General features: G+C 48.0%; 1 protein-coding gene across 1 annotated transcript; it reads left to right on the top strand.

Annotated features, from left to right (window-relative positions):
• Positions 1 to 11,455: 11,455 nt before the first annotated feature.
• PPM1K (protein phosphatase, Mg2+/Mn2+ dependent 1K) lies at positions 11,456 to 22,938 on the top strand. The gene is made up of 6 exons (XM_054392386.1): positions 11,456 to 11,895; positions 12,807 to 12,907; positions 19,416 to 19,581; positions 20,532 to 20,676; positions 21,669 to 21,803; positions 22,807 to 22,938. The coding sequence occupies exons 1-6, from the start codon at positions 11,456 to 11,458 to the stop codon at positions 22,936 to 22,938; spliced, it is 1,119 nt and encodes a 372-aa protein (XP_054248361.1).
• Positions 22,939 to 23,253: the final 315 nt, after the last annotated feature.

The raw sequence follows: 23,253 nt of genomic DNA, 5'->3' as shown, positions 1-23,253 counted from the left end.
TTACGTTAACCAAATAGTAGATTTTTTTTTTCTTAGCTTGGTTCACTTCTACTCTGAAAATCAAATTTGTATCTATGCTGTCAATTTATGATTTCTTTTAAAAATTCATTTGAAAATCTACAAGCAGGATAGAAAAAGTATCTTGAACCTCAGGCACAGCTGTGAATGTTGACAGAAGTACTTTAGACAGAACCCCAATACCCTTCCTAAGATCATGATCTATAGAGGATGATAATCTATAAAGTACTTCTGGCTGGTCAGGGCGATGACTCAGTTTGCTCTCAGAGTAAACTTAAGTTGCCTATGTACTGCGTCTCTGAAATGGTGTTTAAATGGCAAGTATTCATAGGGAATAAATTAACCATCACCATGAGAGTTGAACTCTACTTTGGAGTCTGCTTTCCTTAGCATATTGACGGTGACAATGGGTTTTCCTATGTATCTGCCTTTTTGCAGCTTCCTAGTTATTTCATGCTAGTTTAAACTCTCGGTTGTTAATTTGGTGTTTTGTTTTGGTTTTGGGGGTGGGGGGTGGACAGTATTTAGTCACTGGTGCCATGGTGTTTACCAGTCTGGGTAATGTGCAAAGGTGGGAGAGGTGTGGAGGTAAAATAGAGAGCGTAGGAATCTTTCCAGGAATCACTTTTTAACTGCACGAAGCCTTGGTGGAAGCTGACAGGAGTTAAACTTAAAAGAACCACAGGTTAGCCCCAGATTCAAGTTATGCCTGTGGCCCTTGCCTTGCCCTGCTTGAACAGTGCACCTCTGCAGTCAGGTTCCCAAAGAGTGCCACCAGATACATGTTCACTGGCTGCAATTAAGCAGTGCTAATTGGCACAGCCGTCTGACCTGCTTGTTGCATGTTAGGATTCTGTAGCAGTGTATATCCTTCAAGAGTGTGTTGCCTGGAAATGGTAAAGTCTCCATAGAGTGGCCAAGTGCTATCTTCAGCACAGAGGAGACATCGAAACCATGCACAAGGTGTGAAGCTGTGTACATTTAGGTCAAGACTCATTTGATCCACTTCCATAATGAGGAAAAACGTCAGATTGTCTGTGTCCAAAGGGGATAGACAGAAATCTCTTATTTTTAGATAGATATTTAAAAGTTGTATTAATTTATATAGTTAAAAAAAAAAAAAAAAGCTTGTATCTACTATATTCTAAAAAGATTTTGGACGATCGAGACTCGTGCTGCACCGGGGCGAGCGCCTTCTAGAAGCCTTGGTTGCTATTGGACCGGAGCGGCACGTTGCTACGGACGCCGTGCATGCCTGTCAGGGCGCCGCCCTGTTACGCATGCGCCGCGGGGGCGGACTGATGGGAGTCCAGTCGAAGGGAGTCGAACTCAACCGAGAGCGGACGGAGGGATGGAGCCCAGCCGGAAGTAGCCGAGATTGATGGAGCCAGAGCCGGACGAGTGGAGCCGGAACAAGCTGAGCCGCGCGGGGCGGAGCGGAGGGAAAGAAGCCGCGTGGAGCCCCGCCGGATGGAGCTGAGCCGAGCCGGACCGGGGGGGCCTTCGCGTCCCGCCGCTGCCGCTCTCGCGGAGGGCATCCGCCCTGCAGCCCGGCGGGCACACGCTGCAGAGGCCTGGCATGGCTCTGCCTTGGGAGCAGAGGGGTCGCGGAGAGCCCGAGCCTTGGCGTCTAGCAGGGTCCTAAGCAGCCCCGGCTGCCTGCGAGCCGCCGTCCTCTCGGGAGGGGCAGGGGAGGAAAATCTCTTACATGTGCGGAGAGAGCTTCGTTCTTTTTCTCTTACACAAGGATGCAGCAAGTCACTTGGTCAGGTGAGACGGATCTGAGACACGTTTTAGAGCGGCTTATGTAAGTAATGGACTTCGGAGTTGCTTCATATGTAGCTTCGAGTTTTTAAATAGACAACAGAAGTCGGGACAGAGCTGTCTGCGCTTCTTGTGTTACATAGTCAGTCTATGCAGCTGTTCTGTGCAGCCCAGAGACCGTAGATAAGTGTAACTAGAGAACTAAGCCTAAGCAGTCTAATATCTAATTGTAAGCAGGTTTCTAAACTGCCCATTTATCGCAAGGATTTAAAACCTTGAGCCTCCCCTCTAAATATCGCTCTACCCCAGCTACAGAAACGCTTTCAAAAGCCCCCACTTCCCCTTTTCCCCTCCGGATTTGGGGCCGATTGCCCCAAACGGGCACTTTCCCCTTGCAGGCGTTGGTGCAGCCCCGCGCGTTGCTACGGACGCATGCCGAACGCTCTCGCACTCAGTGCTGCCGCTGTGTGTACGTGGGCAGGAACTGCTCTGGTTTTGGTGACACGAGGCAGCAGGTATCCACAATCTGGTGCCTCACTTTATGTTCTGCGAATCTTGGCCAACCAGGAACCCCAGGAAAAGGGAATTTCAGCATGTGATGGGTTAAAGGATGAGGCTTCCTGTAAAATGGCTTTGGGTTTTTTGTCATTTTGTTTTATTTAAGGGAGCTTAATTGCTTTGCATGAAAAGAAGTGGCTAATTTGTATTCAGCCTCAGCCACAAACTGTGACAGAGTGGGATGCTTTGGTACCAAAATGTGGAGCTGTTGGTACAGTTTCTCACTGAAAGTGGTTCGGAAACTGATTTCCTTTGGAAAATGGGGGCAAAAATGTCTGTGTGGTAAGTTGCTGTGAAGTGCCAGCCTTGGGGACTAACATCTAACCACTTAGAGCTTGCTTGGAGGAGCTTCTCCATAGGCTTGGTATCTCCTCTTCTGTGACTCTTAGTCCCTGTTGTTCTCCTACTCTGTGATTAGATAGATTTATCTTGGGCTAGCTGTCAGGCTTCTCACATGATGCAAAATGTACCGCTCTCTGTTCTGAAAGGGCAGTTAGACTTAACGATCATAAGAGTCTTTCCCAACCAAAACGCTTCTGTGGCTTTGTAAGGGGAACCCCAGGCCAGGAGCTGCAGAGAGCACCGGTGACAGTTGCAGTTTCGCCGTTCCGCCACCAGTCGGCAGCACCAGCCAGCTTCGGGCAGGCGGTGCTAGCCCGGGGTAGTCCCTAGCGCTAGGTCCTGGGGCCAGCGGCAGCGAGCGGCGGCCCACACCGCGTACGGGAGGCAGCGGCGGCGATGGTTGGCCGTCAGCCAGCGTCGCCTCTCAGCCAGCGTCGCCTCTCAGCCAGCGTCGCCTCTCAGCCAGCGTCGCCTCTCAGCCAGCGTCGCCTCTCAGCCAGCGTCGCCTCTCAGCCAGCGTATAGCCCGTATCAGCGGACGGCAACAGGGAGAGCAGCGGAGCCTCACAGTGCTGCAATACTGCAGTTCGACCGCGGCACGGCAGCACTGAGCGAGGAAGGGACGAGAAGGGTCCGCGGCTCCGCTGCTGCGCTGCTTTCTGACTCTGCGGGGATACTGTCTCCCCGCCCTGGGCTTCGGCCATGAGCCCGGCCGCCCTCGGAGGCCTGACCCCGGGATTCGCCGGTTGATTGCCCGGTCCGGTTGCTGAACCCTGAGCTCTGCTCGCGCTGGTCAGCGTCAACCCCCTGCCTGTGAGCTCGGCGGCGGCTTCCCGGGGCTGCCCGGGCCTGCTCACCTCCCTCGACTGCTGAGCCCGGGCCTTAACCGTGGTCCATGTCCAGTCATCACCGGCAGCTGCCAGACAGGGAGTTCCCCCTGTCCTGCTGCCAACCTTCCCATCGCCATTCTCTGTCAGAAATTGGTCGTTAAGAGCAGCAACTTAGACTGCAACAGCCTCCCAGATTGTCCTGCAGTAACCTTGTTGGGAGAAGTGCGTTGATGAGGACTGAGCTCGGTCCAGCACCCCAGCGCAGGACATTAGATGTCAGCTGATGCCATTTTATCGCCTCTGGGCAGGAAAAGTATCAGGACTATTGGCTCCTGTAGCTGTGTATAACCAAACCCTACAAGAGCTGCTGGTGGAAGGCAACCACAGCCCTGGTGAGGCATGGGAAGCAACAGCAAAGATCTCTGTCACCCACGGGTTGCAGAGAGCCTCAGCTCTTAGTGTATGCATTTGCAGGATGCTTTTCAGTAAAAGCAAAACGCTTTCTAACATGACTCTGTGCATCAGAAATTGCAGTGCCACTGGCATGCAGGCTGTGTTACATGATGTATTTCTGTACCAGAGCCCAAGGTTATATTTAACACACCCTGGCATGATGAAGACAGAGTGGACACACAGCTTAGAAGAGCTGCTGTTTTCTGAGCTGGTTCCAGTGACGAGCAGCAAGACACAGAAGTAACTTTGTCAGTGAGTGGTGCATTGACAAGAACACTGTTTCCAAGGGAGCAGGCAATGCCTGCTCTGTACAGACAAGGGAGGACAATTCATGGGGACACAGATTGTTGCCCATGTGATGATGCAGGGAAAGGGCATTAGAGTAACTGCAGTGCACAAGTTGGAAATGCTCAGCTACCCCTTAGCCTGGCCTCTGGGTGGCTGTAGCACTGCTTTGCCCTCAGGCTGCAGGTTGCATGTTGGTGAAGTGCCTCCAGATTAACCAGGGAGCACTTGCTGAATGGGTAGGGAGGCATGTGATGAAAAGCTGACTCAGTGCCACCATGGTCCTCCACTTGTGATTCTATGCCTTCTTGTTGAGAAGAAGGTGCAGAGAGGTCCCCTAGCTGCAACATCCTCAACCAAACCTACTCTTAACACCCAAGAAAAGACATCATCTGAGGAACAAAAGGCAACATCGTCACCCACCAAGCCTGCAAATAAAACCAAATGGGTAAGTCAGCTGAAAATCTCCTCAGCTATCATCTGCTTGTCCCAGGTAAGCACGTGCACAGCACAACAGACAGGTTTTCTTGGTGTGGAGAAATGAAATCCCTATCAAGGTGGAAATCAAAACACCACCTGATGAGTCATCATCAGAAAGCACTACTGCAGGCTATGTTTCCTTGTTTCTTTTCTGCAGCTTACTAACCTTGGATCTTCCTGGAATATGCTCTTTTACATTTGTCTGGAAGTCAGAAATTGAATTCACAGAAATGGATCGGTCTTAAACCTTGAAAATAATATTGTGATCATCTGTCTGAGCTTTCATTGGTTGGATATTACATTGATTCGAAGCCATGCCATGTTCTTGGACAGCCATGAAGCTGTCAGATGTGTGCTCATTGCATTTGCTTCCAAAGCCTTTGAAGGTCTGTCCTGTCAGCTGGACTGTCCACCTGTAACTGATACCACCCCTCCCCAACCTATACATGTTGTACCCAACAAGGAGCTGGGCCATCTGCAACAGGTGTCTCATGTCTTGATTTCTTAACTGTCATAGACTGAGGCCTGTGAAATTCAACTTGCTGCACTACAGAATTATTTAAATGCATTTCCTTGCCCTTTCAGATAAAGTAAATGTGCTGTGTGGTACTGGCCACTCTGCCTTTCCTTTGTTCCAGCCTTATGACAACAAAGCAGTAACTGAAAGATAGTATCATGCTGGCTGCAGTAAGTGATGTTTCACTGTGCAAGTCACACTGGAGTCCTGTTAAGTTCTGTCCCCCTTACGTTGTTTCTAGTCAGATGTTCAGTTTTGGGGACCCTCACTACAAGAAAGACATGGAGGTGCTGGAGCAGGTCCAGACACAGCTGGTGAGGGGTCTGGATAGAAGTGTTCTGTGATGAGCAGCTGAGGGAACTAGGACTGTTTAGTCTGAAGAAAAGGAGACTGCGGGGGGACCTCATTGCTCTTTACAACTCCCTGAAAGAAGGTTGGAGTCAGGTAGGACTTAGCCTCTTCTTCCTAGTAGCAAGTAACAGGATGAGAGGAAATGACCTCAGGTTGCCCCAGGGGCGGTTTAGGTTGGATGTGAGAGGAAAGTTCTTCCCTGAAAGGGTTCTCAAAGACTGGGGGAGGCTGCCCAGGGAGGTGGCTGAATCCCCATCCCTGGAGGTGTTTCAGAGAAGCAGAGATGTGAGGCTGAGGGAGATGTTTTAGCAGTGGTAGTGTTGGGTTAATGGTTGGACTCAATGACAATTCTGTGATTCTGTCTCATGTGCCTGCAGTACTGGTTAGCCATCCCAGCAGAGGCACCTCGGAGAACAGCCAGGTCTCTTCAGCTGCCCAGTGTCTCTTTAGGGATGCTGCAGCATGCAGAAAGGGTCCTCTCCTCTGGCTCTGCAGTCTCAGCCCGGACCTAAAGCAGCACTCCCAGCATCTCGTTCACTGCTGCCCCTGTGGCTTAGAGCTGACAGCTGTTAAGACACAGCAGTGTGTGTACCTGTTTCTGTTTGTGGCAAGGACTTTTAAAAACAGATCCTGTGAGCCCTCAAACAATGGTGGTGAAGGCAGAGCACAACCACAACACTGCCCTGTGAGAAGAACTCTGTCCAGACAGAGCTGGAGCATGATGATCACAGGGAGGAAGGAAATGGGGCCAGAGGGAAGGAGATTTAATACAAGTTAAATGTGCTTTCCTGGAGCATCTTAGCTGGGTTTGTTCTACAGTAGCAACTTTTCTGGTGTCAATAAGAAAATTCCCATTGATTTTGTTGCTATGAGGTGACTCCTTCCACACCCACCAAAAAACCCTGAAGTTCTGGACAAAACCAGGACGTAGTGAGTGTCATTATTCCCAGGGGAATACATTATTAAAGAAGCATCCTGGCTGAGGACTCAAGCCCTAAATAAAAGCCCTGTACTTAGATCTGAGCAGCCCTGTACTTAGATCTGAGCAGACCTGTACAGTGAGAGCTCAGAGGGTTTTTCTTGCAGCTTTTCTGGCCAGAAGTTGGGATTTTGCAATCAAGGCACATTGTGCAGTGGGCATGAGGATTGCTGAGCTGTCATCTACTAGAACACAGCAGGGTGACTGCGATGTCAAGCTGTGTTCAAACAGAGTCAAGATGACGTTGCAGCAGATCATAAATGTTAATGGCTGCTTTGAAAGATAAGATGCTACCTAATCACAGAATCATAGAATGGTAGGGGTTGGAAGGCACCTTTGGAGATCATGGAATCATGGAAATGTTTTGATTGGAAAAGGCCTTTAAGATCATCGAGTCCAACCATAAACCTACCACCACCATAGCCATCAAACCATGTGCCAAAGTGCCATATCTACATATTTTTTAACACCTTCAGGGATGGTGACACTACCACCTCCCTGGGTAGCCCATTCCAGTGCCTGACCACTCTTGCAGTAAAGATATTTTTTTTCCTAATGTCCAATCTAGACCTCCCCTTGCACAATTTGAGGCCATTTCCTCTCTTCATTGAGTTCAACCCCCCTGCCAAAGCAGGATCACCTGCAAGGATAGTAGCAGCACTAGATACAGCTATATAGGCTGAAGTTTTTAAGAACCTGTACTGGACAGGAGACCAAAGAACTTGGGGACTTTGTGAAGTCCATGTCTGGGAAATGGAAATTGTCAGTCTGTAAAATTGAAGGTCCAATATCAGATTATAAGGGCTTTTTAATAAGGCAGCATCAAGGTCAGTCATAAAGAAAGAAATAATGCTCTTGAAATTAAGAACAAACCACCCAACACTTCCTTACATCATGACTATCTTGAGATAAACTTGACAGTGGCCACTTCAAGCTCCTATGGAAATGACTTTGGCTGGCATTTTTTTCATCTCCTCAAGTTTATGTTTTCTTTTATCTGGTCTCTAGAGGTCCAAAGGTTTTTGTCATTAGACTCGTCTAGTTTAGCAAATTGTGTCAAAGGGCAGGAACTGTCGGTGGCACAGCACCGTACAAATGACCTCTTAAAGTGCTGTTTGGACACGGGTCAGATAGGGAGGAAGCAGCAGGGTCATTCTTACGGAGGCAGCCGCCTCGCACTCAACTGGATTTTAAACCTATTGCCAGCTTTTCCCTGAGGTCCTCTTGAGAGGGCCGTGTGCGGACGCTGCCTGCCGGGCGCGCCACTTGCCCGACACTCGGTTCGTGGGGCCAGGAAGGCAGTGAAGCTCAAACAGGAGCCTGTGCAAGGATATAAACCCGGCTTTCGCCTCTGCTAGGGCCGTATCAATCTCCCTCCTCCACTCCCTCTCCCTGCGAGCGGAGGCTGGAGCCAAGGCGCGCCTCAGGGCTCTGTCATCCCCGGCCCCTGTCCCCTGCCGGGCCCCTGGCAGCTGTTGGCAGGGCGGGCCCGGCGCGGGAGGCTCGGCCTCGGCGGCAGCTGCCATTGGGGCCGGAGGGTGGCAGGGCCGCGGCCGAGCAGCGGGGCGGGGCCGGGGGAATAAGCAGCGGGCCCGCGCCTCAGCAGCCGTGATCGGGGAGGGTGCCGCTCTCGCACCGTTGGGGCGCAGCTCGCCGGCTGTCCGGGCGCGGAGGGAGGTAAGCGTGCCGCGACCCCTCAGCTGGTTCCAGAGACAGCCCGGCGCCGACCTTTAGTAAATAGCGGGAGCCCTTCTCGGACCAGCCCGCTCGGGAGTGGCAGTAAGGGGAGAAGAGGCTATCCCCGGGGTGTGAGGACCCGGGGCTCGGAAGCTTCTCCTTCCGCTCGCCCGTTGCGGCGCGGGGAGCGGAGCGAGCAGCGGCCGGGGCCGTCCTGGGGAGGAGGTGTGTTCCGCTCCCCGACATGGCCCTTCCTGCGGCAGATGCAGCCTCAGGGGCCGCGGCACGGCCAGGCCGGCAGGCTGGCTGCAGCAGGAGCAGCGGGCCGGGAAAGGGAGGAAGTAAGCCACGGCTACCGTCGGGCTCCGGGCGAGAGGCCTTGGGTCGTTTTCCGGGCTGTGGCCGTCCCCGTTCCCCGTTGTGGCCTTTCCATCTCTGCCGCGCGGCGTTTCCGCGCTGCCTGCCCGCCAGGATGCGGCAGTCGGGGCCGGGGCGGGCCGGGCTCCCACCTTTGAGCCGCGGTCGAGTCGCTCACGTAGGCGGTCGCAGTGCAGCGAGGAGCAGCCCCTGAGCTGCCCGCACAGCTTTTGTAGTCAGGCAGGCCTGTCCTAATTGGTAATTAGTAAATAGCAGCAACAGAAACCTCTTTAAATTGCTGCCTGGACAGCTGTTACCCAGGCAGGAGGTGAAATTATACTGTCCCAAATTTCAAAAACCCCTCAGATTTAAGATGAGCTTATCATACAGAAACATGAGTGTTAGCCACAGCTGGGGTTTGGCAAACATGCAAGGCAAGTGCATTTGGATGTGCTGAGAGTTTTAAATTCCTTTTCAAATGTGTTCTATCTCCCGGGGCTGCAGGCATGGCTTCTCTTTTTTTCTCCATGTTCTACTCTCAGTCTGGAAAATTTCCATCTGCAGAGAACAGCTAGCCTGTAAAAGGAGCACTCTGTGTTGAGCTGCAGTTTAATCATTTGCTTTAACCACCGTATTTTGCCTGCAGGAACTATTCATGCAAGTTAGCTGTGTACAGGTTAACAGGGTCAGATGGAGCACCTCAAAGCAGGTTTCCATCTACAACTGTCTGTTTTGGACTTTGGCTTTAAGACCAGTGCTCCCCTTTTTCAGTACCTCAGCCTTGTTTTGCCCAGATAGGCTGTTTGCAAAGGTCTCAGTTAAGAAAACACAGGTTGGTTTATGTACATCTGAAACCATGACTATTGACACTGCAGAAACTAAAGAGCAGCTTCTTACTCCCAACTTCCAGAGAAAAGCAAAACTGTTGTCAGTATCTATAGCTGCCTGGGAAAAAAAATGGCGTTTTGGGAGTTGACTTTGATAGGGAGCAAATGCATTAATTAGCTTGGGATTTTGGCTTAATCCTCTGATTCATGCTGTGGACACTGAGAAATCTAAATATATCCAACATTCCATGTGCTCCTTTCAAGCTGACAGAAGTGAAGCTAAGTGTGGGTTTTGTTAATTGGCAGGCTTTCAGTTCTGCCCTGCTGTGTTTCGCAGGAGGAAGCTAACAGACTCTTGTTATGAGTCAAGGGTAACAGAAGAGAGAAAGCAACTCCAGAAAGTTAATTGGTGTTTAAATACCTGTAAGTATACTGAGAGAAGGATGTGCTTTTTGTCATCACTCTGTAGTAAACTGGAAGATACTGAAAAACCAAATGGTCAGTTCCATTCATCTGGTGCAACAAGCACCTTCAGCCCTTTATCGGCTGACAGTTGCTCTTTAAGTGATAAGAAAACTTTCTTCATGTAAGACTTCCTTGAGGGGTAAACCAAGAGCATCAGAAGCAAATGCTTTGAGCTGTGAGTGAAAAGTTTGATGGATGTCATAGCTATTATCTACCGAAGCAAGCCATTTTCTACTTGTTAAGTTACCTTTGCCTGTGTGTTTTGCAAGCACCCAGATTTTGTCTACTAATTTTTAAGAGTGGTGAGAACAAATATTTCAGATCTACAGACGCAGTGGTGATTTGCATTGGGAAAGTAAACCAGCAAGACACTCCAGCCTAGAATGACAGCAGCTCTGGGATACATGTGTTGCTCTTTGCTGCTTGATTATGTCAGGCCACCCTGACACCTGTTTTTTATTTTGCCATTCACCATGAGCCTGCATATTGTTAATTACCTTATTATGGCAGATAATACCTTTCCCTCACAACTCTCTGAAAACATTAAGCAATTAAGGTAGAAATCCTTCTCTTAAAATTTTAAGTGGCTAGCTGCAGTGATCTGATGATGGTCCAGTTCCAGTGGAACCATAGGGATTTCGTGCAGACTGCATTCCAGCCCGGTGGACTTTGACTGAGTTGGGTGTAACTCTATGTGAGGTTAAATAAGCCAGTCTCTCTACATTTTCCAGCATGCTAGATGAATCATCAGCAGTGAATTTTTATCTGTGCTGAGCCAAGTAGTGCATTTGATTTATCTGGGAAAAGAGAGGTGAGAAGCCAGTAGATCATGCTTGCCTTTTTTAGCCAAAGGAGCCCATTTCAAGGTTAGGTGGCAGAGAACTTCAGGCCAGAGAAACAGCAAAGAGCTGCATGGAATTTTATGGTGGGAAGATGGTGTGTGCAGTTGTGTTTGTCTGTGGACACACAATTAGTAGCTAAAGGTCTTAGCCTACGAAAAAAACACTTTACATCACAGGTCTGTGTTGGAAAAGTATTGTTCAAGTCCTCAATAAATGTCCCTTCCAACCCAAACCATGTTATGAATCTATTTCTCCTGCCTTTGCGCTGGCAGCAACAGTGCAGATGTGCCTGCAGTGATTTGAAAGCACACATGGCAAGCTCACGTTCATATTCCACATACTTACATTTTAGCTGATGTGGAGCAAAGTCATCAGCATTCTCACTTGCTCTGTCACAGCCTGCTCAGCCTTTGCAAACTGTGGATATGGTGCTGCAGGGCCCAGCAGGAATGTCTCTGCAGCAGCCCCTGCCAGCTGTGCTGTGTGGGATTGTTTCTGGGTGAGTCACACAGCTCGATCTCTGGTTTCTTCTACTCCGTGCTGTGCCGTGCCTGATCAGCAGGCTCTGAGGGTGACATTGTTTCCTGAGTGATGTAACCGAAAATTCCCCTTCCTCTGCTGCTTGGTTCCTGATCAGTTTTTCCTTTGTTCTCCAAGGCATTCCGGCAGCTGCCTATCTCTTACTACTAAGAATCTCTGCGAGGACAAGTGATGTCAACAGCTACTTTAATTAATTTGGTACGAAACGGAGGCTATCAAGTAAGCAGGAGAGCCGTGCTGACCTCCTGCCTCCTCCAAGAGGAGAAGCGGCCGGCGGCCGCCTGCTACAGCTCCACCTCCGAGCGCCGCCCTTCCCGCTTCGGCTCGGACGGCAGCGGGCGACCTACCACATGGGACACCTTCGGCATCTGGGACAATCGTATCGATGAGCCTATTCTCCTCCCGCCCAGCATCAAGTACGGGAAGCCGATTCCTAAAGTCAGCCTGGCCAAGGTGGGCTGCGCCAGCATCATCGGGAAGCGGAAGGAGAACGAGGACCGGTTCGACTACGCTCAGCTGACCGAGGACATCCTGTACTTCGCGGTGTACGATGGGCACGGCGGGGCAGCGGCGGCAGACTTCTGTGACAAGTATATGGAAAAATACATTAAGTAAGTGTGCACGGAGTGAGCCGGTGTCACGTTGTCACCTTAAGCCTGTTGCATTACCCTAAGCTCGCGTTTCAAAGGCCCGAGGCCTCTGCCTTTCAAAAGAGCAAAGGCTTTTGGTGTTTTGTTTTGGCCTTTGTTTTGGTTTTTGGGAGTCCTAGGCTCTCAGGTTTCACTGCTTGTTTTGGAATATATTGATTTTGTCACTGGTTGTTGTCGTACTTTTTCCTTTGCTTAGTATGTCAGCTAAACATTGATAAGAGAGTTTATGGTACAAATTGTTCATCAGGAACTAAAGGCACTGAGAAAATGTCCTTGGTGTCGTAAAAGGTAATTTGAGGAGGGGGTTTGACAGACCCTGGACTGCTTGGACGGGTGCAGATGCACAGATATGTCACTGCACTGTAGTCCATGAATATGTAATTGGCCTTTCTCTGGACGCTTTCCAGCCTGGAATAGTCCATTCCAACAGACATGCTATGAGCTACTTGTTCTGGATGGAGCCTGCCCCATGGAGCAAGCCTACAAAGACAAGAGAAGACAATAGGATTGTACCTACCTTCCAGGAAGGGGCTGGGAATGCAGAGTGTGAACTGATTGTTTTCTGATGGGGTCAATGTGATTTGCTGACCCAGGGCTTGCCTACACTGCTCTGCATCTCTATGTCACAGCCCTGGCTCTTGGAAGAGGAGCACTTGGAAAATGACAGCATTATGCTTCCAGGGCAGGTCATCAGTTAAATCATGTTACCTTCACTGAAACCAGGGTTATTCAGTGCATGCAGGGAGGAGGTGGAGGCTATGGAGGAGCCTGATCAAGATGTGGAGAACATGAATCAGTTTTATAAAGATTCTAGGTGTATTTCTTGGAAAGAAGTTTGTTTATTTTTTTTTTGTTTGCTTGTTTGTTTCCAGAGAATTTCTTGCTGAGGAGGAGAACTTGGAAAATGTTTTGAACAAAGCTTTCCTAGAAATAAACAAAGCCTATGAAAGGCATGCTCACCTGTCTGCTGATGGTAGGTAAAAAGAGATTGCACTCCTATGGAGAGGAAAGACTTTTCTGAATTGCTCAGAAGTTTTGTAGCAAAACCTCCAGGAAAATATGCTTGGAAACAGTTTTGCTCTGATCATTTACAAATGAAACAATGATGCTTTACTTCCTTAAAAGGCAAAAAAAATCTCTGCAAAAGTCTAAATCAGTTTCACTGGGGAAGTTATTAATCTGGATGCTAACAATCATCAGGGAATTTCTTTTGATGAGATTCTGTTAAGTGTTTGTCAAGTTAGTAAAGAGTGGTTTGGATGTGCAAGCAGCATAACTGACTACAAGAAATCAGGGGGTGGGATTTGGTTTGGTTTGGGGTTTTTTTGTTGCTGTTGTATGGGGGTTTGTGGTGTGTTTGGGGTTTGTGTTTGTTTGGTTTTTTTTTTTGTTTTGTTTTGTTTTTAAAGCTGTTATTCCTGTGGGTTGAAAGTGACAGTGTCAAAGGTTCCCCTTTCTAACTTGGCTGCTGCACCTGAGGAGGAATGTGAAGCCAAAATTAATGAATACAGCTGATGCTACACAAACAGAATCATGAGCTGAGTGTCAAAGAGAAAAAGCAGTGAAGAGGAAAACAAGGTTAGCTGTGGTAAGGCTGTGGTAAACCTGGCACTAGCCCTTTTAAGCTCCCTAGTCCTGGCTGTTAATCAGATTCAGGTATGCCTGTCTAAAGACTCTATCTGCACTTCCAGTTCCAGCAGCTGGAACTCAAAGAGGGTAACTTAGGAAGGGAGATAGAGGTCCCCATCCTGCTTCTGCTGCAAGAGTTTTCTCAGCCATGATATACAATTTTAGGAGTCAGTTTAGCCAGTCTTAAAACTCCCCAAAACAGGGATAACAACAGTAACACGAGAGCATTTTGTACAGGAGACAAGCTGAGCTGAGCGTTTTGGAACTGCTTACAGGATTTTGGTCATATTGTTGAAGTAACTGGTGCTGCTTAATGAAATACAATGCAAATGCCAGCAAGTTTACACAGTGGTTATCAAGACACTGCACTCTTCATTAATAAAGCTTGAGGTCAAAAAGAGAGAGGGCCAAAGCACTGGCAAACATTAATCTCTGGCAAGCACTCAGTGTTTCTCAGGTAGGCTGAACATCTCCAAGCTCTTGCAGGAGTCACAGGGGTCTAAAAGAGCCCAGTGCTCTTGACTGGTTCCCAGCTGAAAAGCTGTAAGGCAAAGAGTGGGGTAACAGGGTGCAAAAACAAGTGTTGATTTCTGAACAAACTGAACTTTTTTTTTTTTTTTTTTGCATATCTGTTGTTAAAATAATTTAATACTGTGTTGATTGCTTGGTGTGGGTATCTCTGTGTTGTTGCTGCTGTTTTGAAATTTACATAAAATAGCAATGCTTGGCTTGTATCCTTGTTAGAAGCCTACTGCCAAACAGTTTGCCAGCAAAATCTCTGGTTCATTATGGCTATTCTGGATGTGACAGTGAGGACTGTTGCTCAAGTATGTTGAAAATGGAGGCTGGTTGTGTAACACTGGGTGTCTGGGATATGTTGGATGCTTCTCAAGACTGTTTTCCTTTTGGAAGCTTAGCCTTGTTCCTTTCATTGTATCTGCAAAAAAAACTAGTTCATGTTCAAGGATGTCCAAGTCTTTACTAACACACAACCAGCTTTGAAGGTGGGGTTTGGATTGGACATTGGGAAGAATTTCTTTACTGCAAGAGTGGGCAGGCATTGGAACAGGCTGCCCAGGGAGGTGGTAAGAATCCCTGGAGGAGTTTAAAAAACCTGTAGCCATGGCACTTTGGGATGTGGTTTAATGGCCATGGTGGTCTTAGGTTGACAGTTGGACTCAAGGATCTTAGAGGTCTTTTCCAACTGAACCAATTCTGTGGGTGCCTGGGTGTGCCAAAGAACAGAAGTCCTGGAACAAATCTCTGCAGCCAAAGTTGCATGGATATTGTTTGAAGCATTGTTTATAGTACTGTTTAAGGGGTAAAAATCTCCTGTACTGGCACAGGCTGAACAAGATGAGAGATGTGCCTTGCTGAAGACCTAGCTATGTCTTCATTAGTGTTGTTGCAGTGCTGTACTGGCCTGCTAGAGACTGGCTCAGTATCCCCTCTGGCTGTGAGCTGTACCTGTTGCTTCACACAATAAGCAACTTGCTGTAGGTAGATCTGGGATAACCTGTCCTCCTCCTCAATCCTTTCTAATCATTAACAGTTTAGAGATTGGTCTCAGCCCTGCAGCTTGGTGTTTGATGTCTCTTCAAAAATGCATTTTCATTCACTTCACACATTTAAATATAGCCAGTCTCATTTCAATCACTGCTGAACTTAGTTATAGGATACAGTAAAGGAAGCTCAGGTACAACAGATAAGTCATTGTTCACAGGACAACTGTCAACACAGATGGACAGAATTATCTGGTGGTATTTTTGGCCAGCCATACAAACTAAAATGTTAAGGCTGAATAGCTTTGCTCAGCAAGGACAGAAATATGACAATGACTCATGTGCTTGAGGAAACTGGAGCATCTCTCTGGAGAAATGCAAGATAAACCCTCTCTTGGACTAGTATAATCCTACAGGGTACTGCTGCTGCTTGTTAACTGCTCTCTGCTACTGAGGGAAAACAACAGGGAGTCTTTCCGTCATTCTCCACACTCAGTGCATCCAGTTCTAACCACACTGGCCACTTCTGGAATAGCCATGTAATTAAAGCATAGCCAGGTGTTACCTGATGGATCTGTGTTTGAAAGGCTCTCCTGGAATCATCTTATGATGAGCAAACAGCAAACGTTAGGGAAAAAAAACCTCTTAAAAAAAATAGTGGGGTTGGAGTTTGTGTTTATTTTAAGTTGCCATTCCAACATGGTTTTTATTTCTTTGACTGTGTTAACCTGCAACACTGAGGAAAAGGGAGAGCTGCAGAAATAGTACTGAAATATTTCACAAAGCCATCCATACTGCAAAGGCAGAACTTACCAGGGGCTCTGAATATTACCTAATATTGTAATTAGTACCTTCTGACTTGATTAGAGGGGTGTTTAGTTTGCATCTTTTCCCATGGGTTCATAAACTTCTATTCAGTGCTTTTAAGGTGGCCCCATTTTAGCTGGCACTGGCTCAAACTCCCCATTTTTTGGCTATATATTAAAAATAATACATAACCTTGAGAAAACAGATTGGGCCATATTCCCTACTGAAGATGTTCTTCAGAGTGGCCACTCTTGCCATACATGAGACAGCTGGCTGAACTGATAAGTCTTTGATTGATTTGGTGCTTACTTACCTCCACAGGAAAAACAACCAACCAACTTCTTTTTTTGTTTTGGCTGAATTTAAACTGATTTTGTCACACAGCTTTCGTGAGAAGGCAAGAAGGGTGGCAATTCCCCAGAAATAACCAAGGCTGATTTATCTGTGGCCAAAGATGTGTAATTCCTACCCGACCTGCAATAGGCAGTGCAGGCAGAGCCAAGAGTGACTGCTTCCCTTCTTCTGCAGCCCTTATTCTTTCATCTCCAGTGTTGCAGGTTTGTTTTGTTTGAACAAAGTCCCTGGGTGAATTTCCTATTTGCCTCTGTGTGCGTGTTATTTGTGGCAGACACTGTACCTGGTCAGCAGCTCTAGAACTGGAGGCCCTGGACACTATATGGTGGGCTTCAGTGGAAAGAGAGATCTGCTTAATTTTGTCCCAGGTGAAGGAGTCCAGCGGTTCCTAGCCTGGACTACTGGAAGGTTCCCACATCCTCTTTGTCACATTAGTTGAGATGACTTGCAGTAGAAGTTGTCCAGTGAGTGTTAAAGAACCTATTGAAAGATCTTAGTTTTTATAGTGATATTGTTAGGAAAACACAATAAACTTGTTTAATTGTTAAAACAAATGCATAAGCTGATGCAAGGTGGTTTGATGCTATTCAATAACCTAGCAGCAGTTGTAGTAAAGCATTAGAAATGTTATCCCATTCTCATTCCTGTGGTTTTGAGCTGTGCTAGGAAGCAAGTAACACTTGGAAGGCTAGCTACATCCACGTTCTTGCACCTCTGCCCAGGTCATGAACTGGCTCCAAGGGAGCAGCATTTATTTAATAGTTAGTTAATAGCAGTGCTATTTAACTAATATATCTGTGTGAGACTTAAGTCACTTCGACTATTACCACAACTGTGGACAATATCTTGACTTCTCCTGTGATTTTGTGGCAAGTGGCTCTTTTCTTTGAGAATTTGCACTTGAAAGCTGCAGATTCACCCAAATGTCTAAATGTTTCCATTGATTTATGAATTGAAGATGATGGATCTTAACAACTTTAGAAACTCTTTATGTTGATCAGCATAGTTAAAAAAACCAAGGAATGAAATGGGAGAGTAGCAGAAGTTTTTAATTTTAACATCTAAACAAAATGTATCTTCTGTTAAATAAAAAGGTAGCTTTGCATAGGTTCTTCATTTCACTCCTTTTAACTGTTGGCTAAAACAGGTATTTTACTGGTTCTACTAAAATCTCTAATTGCACTGCTCCTTGCATAATGTGCCTTGCACTGGACTAGTTCTTGCTTCAAATGAGAAAGAGGATGCCAGTTCTTACCTGAATAATCAGGAGCTCCTGGCATCAAAATAGATTTGGGTATTGCAGCTTGCATGGCAGCCATAACATAGTCCAAGATTTGACCTAGTTCCCCATGGTTGCTGGTCACAAATAAGGTGCACAGCTGAACAAAGCTCTCCCTGCAGTAATAATACCTGTTTGAAATGAGAACACAAAGCTTCATTTACACTGTCAGTTGTTTTGGATTCATCAGCTTGGTGTGTTTGCTGCTCAACAAGGCTCAATGCTTCTTTCAGGGCTTTGTGCACTTCAGTTTGCTGCCAGCTCTGTTTTATTTGTGGGGTGCTGAGACCTCCCAGGGCTGGAGGAGGTCACCAAGACTCCAGAGCTGGCACATGTAGTGGTAGCTGAGCTCTGCCAGAAGTGGTGGAGGAAAGATCTTTTATCCCTGTTTTCACCTAACAATAGCTGGGGATTCTTAAGTTATTCTCAGATCCCTCTTGAATTGGCTCTAGTTGTATGAACTAGGGAAAAGTGGAAAATCCCAGACTGTAGGAGACCTGCAGAGGGCCTTTCCAGGGGATTTGCATTAGCTGGGAATGTAAATGAGCTCTGGGCAATTGCTTGTCCTGACCAAATGTTCTACTGCAACAGCTCAAGTGGGTAGGAGTTACTGCCTTCCAGCCACCTCTTGTGGGGTCACCATTGCACAATTTTCAGGAAGGGAAGACACTGACTCTAAAATGGGACTGCTCCTTTTAAAAAGCAACAAAAGGAATGCTGGATGGTTCTCCTGGTATTTTTTTGCTGCAGGTAGAGCTGCAGATCTTTTCCTGAAACAGGCAGACTTGCATTTCTGCCCAGGGAAGTGGTTGAATCATCATCCCTAGATGTATTTAAGACTTGTGGGTCACAGAATCATAGATGTGATGCTGGGAGACATGGTTTAGCAGCCTTAGTAGTGTTGGGTTAATGGCTTAATGTAAAAGACCTAAAGGTCTTTTACAGCCTAAACAATTCTATGATTCTCATTTCTAAGCACTTCTCTTTTTTTCTTTTTTTTTTTTTTCCCAGAGCATTGTAGAAATTGAAACAAGAAGCCTTAACTTGCACCAGTTAACCCAGCCAGGTCCCTGGACACAGGAAGCTCAGCTCACTCCCTTAGCCTGCAAGAGAAGGAAGGCAGCACCTAGGGCTCTCTTTTTCCTCTAGGCAGTGACTGTACACCCCTGTCAAGTGATCCCACCAGTGCCCAGGGCAGATTGCCCAGAGAGCCACTGCCAGATGACTGCATTAGTCTGCAGGCACAAAGCAAGGCAGAGTCCAGCTTCACCTTTGCACTGGGACCTCCAGCAAGCTGACAGGGCCTGAAGGGAGCAGTCTTCCTTTCTGAAAAAAGCCAGTGGCCTGCTGGCTGAGCCCCCACCTCTTGGCAAGGCTTGGGGAAGCAGAGGGAGACTGTCACAACTCTGACAGCAATGGGAGGATGCCATAGACTAGTGTAAAGGAGCAATCCAGCGTTTCTCTTCTGGTGAACTCTATGGACCTACCATCACTATAATTCAATTGCCCACCTCACCACCTAGGAGAAGGGAAGAACCATCAGCTCTATGCTGGTCTACCCATGCAGTCACTGTGCCCAGGGATGAGGACAGGAATGCTGTAAGGTGAGGTGAGCCAGTGGGACAGAAAAGCTGTTTGCTGCAAGCTGGAAGGAAGCACTGTACCTTGCACTGCTTTTATTCCACTTGCCCTCTTTGCATGGAGCCATGTTGTTGCACAGAAATGCTTATCCTCTCCTCTCCCTCTCTCCCCCCAGGCCTGAATGCATGCTTATTTGCTTTATTTCTGTTTTATACATGTAGATTTAGTTTAAATTTATAACTGCTGGTAATGTAGAGTTCAAGTTGTCTTAGTTTTACCAGCTTGAAACTGTTGGAGGCAGTACTAAAACCTCTCTGATATGTTTGTAGCAACTCTGATGAACTCTGGGACCACTGCAACAGTGGCTCTGCTCCGGGATGGAATTGAGCTGGTTGTGGCGAGTGTGGGAGACAGTCGTGCTCTGCTGTGTCGAAAGGGAAAGGCCATGAAACTCACCATTGACCACACTCCAGAGAGAAAGGAGGAGAAGGAAAGGTACCTGTCAGCTGATACTGTGGTTTCCTGGGGCATGGCCTTGGGCAGGATGTGCTTGGGGCCTGCTGCTGGGCTGGGCCCAACTGGAAGAAAGCAGAGAGTTGAACACAGAATCACAGAATGGTAGGGGTTGGAAGGGACCTCTGGAGATCATCAAGTCCAACCACCCTGCCAAAGCAGGATCACCTATGGCAGGTCACAAAGGTTGCAGGAGCACAGATGGGTCTTGAAAGTCTTTAAAAGAGTAAGAGACTCCACAGCTTCTCTGGGCAGCCTGTTCCAGGGCTCTGCCACCCTTTACAGCAAAGAAGTTTCTCCTCATTGAGGTGGAACTTCCTGGGTTCCAGCGTGTGTCCATTGCCCCTTGTCCTGTCACAGGACACCACTGAAAAGGGCCTGGCCCCTTCTACTTGACACCCTTCAGATATTTATGAACATTAAAATTCTCTCAATCTGCTGTTCTCCAGACTAAATAGCCCCAGAACTCTCAGCCTTTCCTCATCAGACAGATGTTTGAGTCCCTTCTATCATCCTTGTAATTTCCTGAGACTTCTTCTGAGCTGGCAGAAAGCAGCACAGTTCTGGTCAATTCATTTGGCTCTGTTTAGAGGGTAGGGGATGTGGAAAGGCCTGCATGGTGTAAACTGCCCAGCAGGAAGATCATCCAAGTTAGGACTCACTATAGAGCCATGAGTACATGGTTCAGACTTGTCCAAAACCGCCAGGATAGAGGCAAGACCTGAAGATATGTGCTGTGGATCCCTGGTCAGGAGTCAGTCCAGTACTTCACTGCCCTTCAAACAGCAAAAGACAGACCTCAGTCTCTCACTTTAGATCCTCTGCACCCCATTCCACACCAGTGCCTAGTGCCAGAAACTGCAGGTGGAGGCAGGAGCACTGGAGTGAAGCTGTAACTCATACTTGGCTTTTTCTTTTGTGCCTCTCGACAGGATTAGGAAGTGTGGTGGCTTCGTTGCCTGGAACAGTGTGGGACAGCCTCACGTGAATGGTAGACTTGCAATGACACGGAGCATAGGAGATCTGGATCTTAAAAACTGTGGTGTGATAGCCCAGCCAGAAACAAAAAGGGTGCAGGTAAAGGAGGGCCTGGTGAAGAGGGACAGCAACACTCGGACTAAGGGGCATATAGATGTGCTATGCAGGTGGCTGTGTCTACATAATGTGTGCCCAGGTGAAGCCTGATGGCCAGGCTTGGGTTTTTGTTTGTCGTGAAGTAACCAGAGTCTGAGTCTAACTCACTAATTTCAGACTACCACTAAGAGGACAGGAAAGAATCTGGCACGGGTGGTAAATCCAACTAGATGAAATTCTAAATCCCAGTGCAGTATAGGGGAGGGCAGAAAGGTAACATGTGAAACCTATTACTGAAATACAAAACTGCTGGGGGCTCCTGGCCAAATTCTGAGGTGAATGCTGATAGAGACCCAGCCCTGAGAACTGGGTGGGGTATGAATGGGCTGTCGGGGGGGGGGGGGAAATAGAATATGTAGAGGTTTGCACATGTGGGAGGAAGGTAAGAGAAGAGGGCAGCTGCATGCATCTCACCATAGCTCTGTAGTTGTCCAGAAGCCAAATGAGCCACCCAGAAGGTATCCAACACAGTTGTTTTCACTCTTGCAGGAAAGGCTTTCCCCTCATCTTATGATCTGTTTGTTACTTTTCCCCAGTTTACCTCACAGGGAACTTCTGTTCAGTTGGTCCTAGCTGAACATCCCCTGCTGGGCCTGAGGGGTTTAGGGAGATGTCTTCCTGAGTTTAAGGAAGCGCTTTGTTTACTGAGTCATGTATAGATCTGGGGTTTGGCCTCAGTGTACTCCTAGAACTGGAATCGCCTTAAAATGCTGTCCCTCAGCATGGGGAGCACAGTCTGTGTAGCTGATGGCTATGCTGGAGGAGTCAAGGAGCAGCCTTTGGCTAGCCAAGGATTTGGGGTAGCTCTTGCAAGGGAAACAGAAGAGGATGCAACATCTCCAGAAGAAATGCTCTGCAACATAACCCCATGAGGGCAGGTGAATGAGTCTGCAGCACTGTCTCCATTGTTGCCATCCTGTGTGTGTCTCTTACAGCTGCACCATGCAGATGACAGCTTTCTGGTCCTCACCACAGATGGTATTAACCTCATGGTGAACAGCCAGGAGATCTGTGACTTCATTAAGCAGTGCCATGATCCTGCTGAAGCTGCCCGCATTGTTACTGAACAGGTAATGCCAGGCCTTCTCTGGGCACCAAGTGCTCCTGGGTTCAGTTTGGTTTTAAAGGAACAAGTGTAGAGCCCACACATTGAAGTGAAATGAGCTGTGCTGGTTGAGACATTCACTGATGCTGCCAGCTGGCCTCTTCCTTACCTTGGGTTTTCCCACCTGTTTGTCAGGCACCATTTCAATTGACTTGCTTAGCCACAGAACTGTTGTGGGGACTGTAACCACAGCTGATTCCTGTGCTGAATATGTCATCAGCATGGATGGGAATAGCCAGTTTCTCACCAGGGTTCTGGATGGTGGCACAGAATCATAGAATCACTACTGTTGGAAAAGACCTCTAAGATCATCCAGTCCAACCATCAACCCAACACCACCACGACCACTAAACCATGTCCAAAAGTGCCATCTCTACATGTTGTTAGAACACCTCCAGGGATGGAGACTCCACCACTTCCCTGGGCAGCCTGGTCCAATCCCTGACCACCTTTGGAGCAATGAAATTTTTCTTAATACTCAACCTAAACCCTCCCTTGAGGCCATTTCCTCTCCTCCTATCACTTGTTACTAGGGAGAAGTGACCTAACACCCACCTGGCTCCAACCTCCTTTCAGTGAGCCTCCTCTTCTCCAGGCTAAACACCCTCAGTTCCCTCAGCTGCTCCTCACCAGTCTTGTTGTCCAGACCCTTCACCAGCTTCATTGCCCTTCTCTGGACAGGCTCCAGCACCTCAATGTCTTTTTGTAGTGAGGGCCCAAAACTGAAGCCAGTAGTCGTGTGGCCATACCAGTGCCCAGAACAGGGGGACAGTCGCTTCCTGGTGCTGCTGGTCCCTGTTGCTGATGCAGGCCAGGATGCTGCTGGCCTTGCCCCACTGAGCACTTTGCACTACACAACACAACGCAGCATCAGGGCTGGGAAGGGGCAAGCTCTGCCTGACTGTCCCACAGAGAGCCAGTTTCCTTTCCCAAGCAAGATGCTCCTGCTGACAGTTGGTTTCTTTCAGGCAATGCAGTTTGGCACTGAGGACAACAGCACCATTGTCATCGTGCCCTTTGGAGCTTGGGGCAAGTACAAGAACAGCGAGATCAACTTCTCCTTCAGCCGCAGCTTTGCTTCCAGTGGGAGGTGGGCCTGAAGACCTGCCCAAGCTCTCTTTTCCTGCCACCACCTGGACACAGCATGCTCCAGTTCCTAGGCTGACTCAGTGTCTTGTCCATCTCTTCTGTTTCTGGTGTTGTAGGAGGTGCCAGTGCCCCTTTGTTGTGCTTATGGCTGATTGCGTTCTGCTGTGTGTGTTTATTCCAGTCGGCCTTGAGGCAGCTACTTCTTCGGGTCTGTAGTCCCAGCAGCTCTGCACATCACTCGGGTCACGTAGATGAGACTCTGGGGTTTCACCCACAGCTGGAGGTATTGCACAATTGTTTCATGCCTACTTGTATTACCCAGGACC

The sequence above is a fragment of the Indicator indicator genome, chromosome 25, assembly GCF_027791375.1.
Source record: "Indicator indicator isolate 239-I01 chromosome 25, UM_Iind_1.1, whole genome shotgun sequence".
Classification (NCBI taxonomy): Eukaryota; Metazoa; Chordata; class Aves; order Piciformes; family Indicatoridae; genus Indicator; species Indicator indicator.
Note: the sequence above shows the minus strand (reverse complement) of the source record. Positions and strands in the feature narration are given on the sequence as shown.

Excerpts from the sequence above, each read along its gene's own strand:
- PPM1K (XM_054392386.1), top strand. The coding sequence starts at position 11,456 with ATGTCAACAGCTACTTTAATTAATTTGGTACGAAACGGAGGCTATCAA. Across the intron at positions 19,582-20,531 it reads AGAAAGGAGGAGAAGGAAAG|GATTAGGAAGTGTGGTGGCT; the intron begins GTACCTGTCAGC and ends GCCTCTCGACAG. Across the intron at positions 21,804-22,806 it reads CCCGCATTGTTACTGAACAG|GCAATGCAGTTTGGCACTGA; the intron begins GTAATGCCAGGC and ends GGTTTCTTTCAG.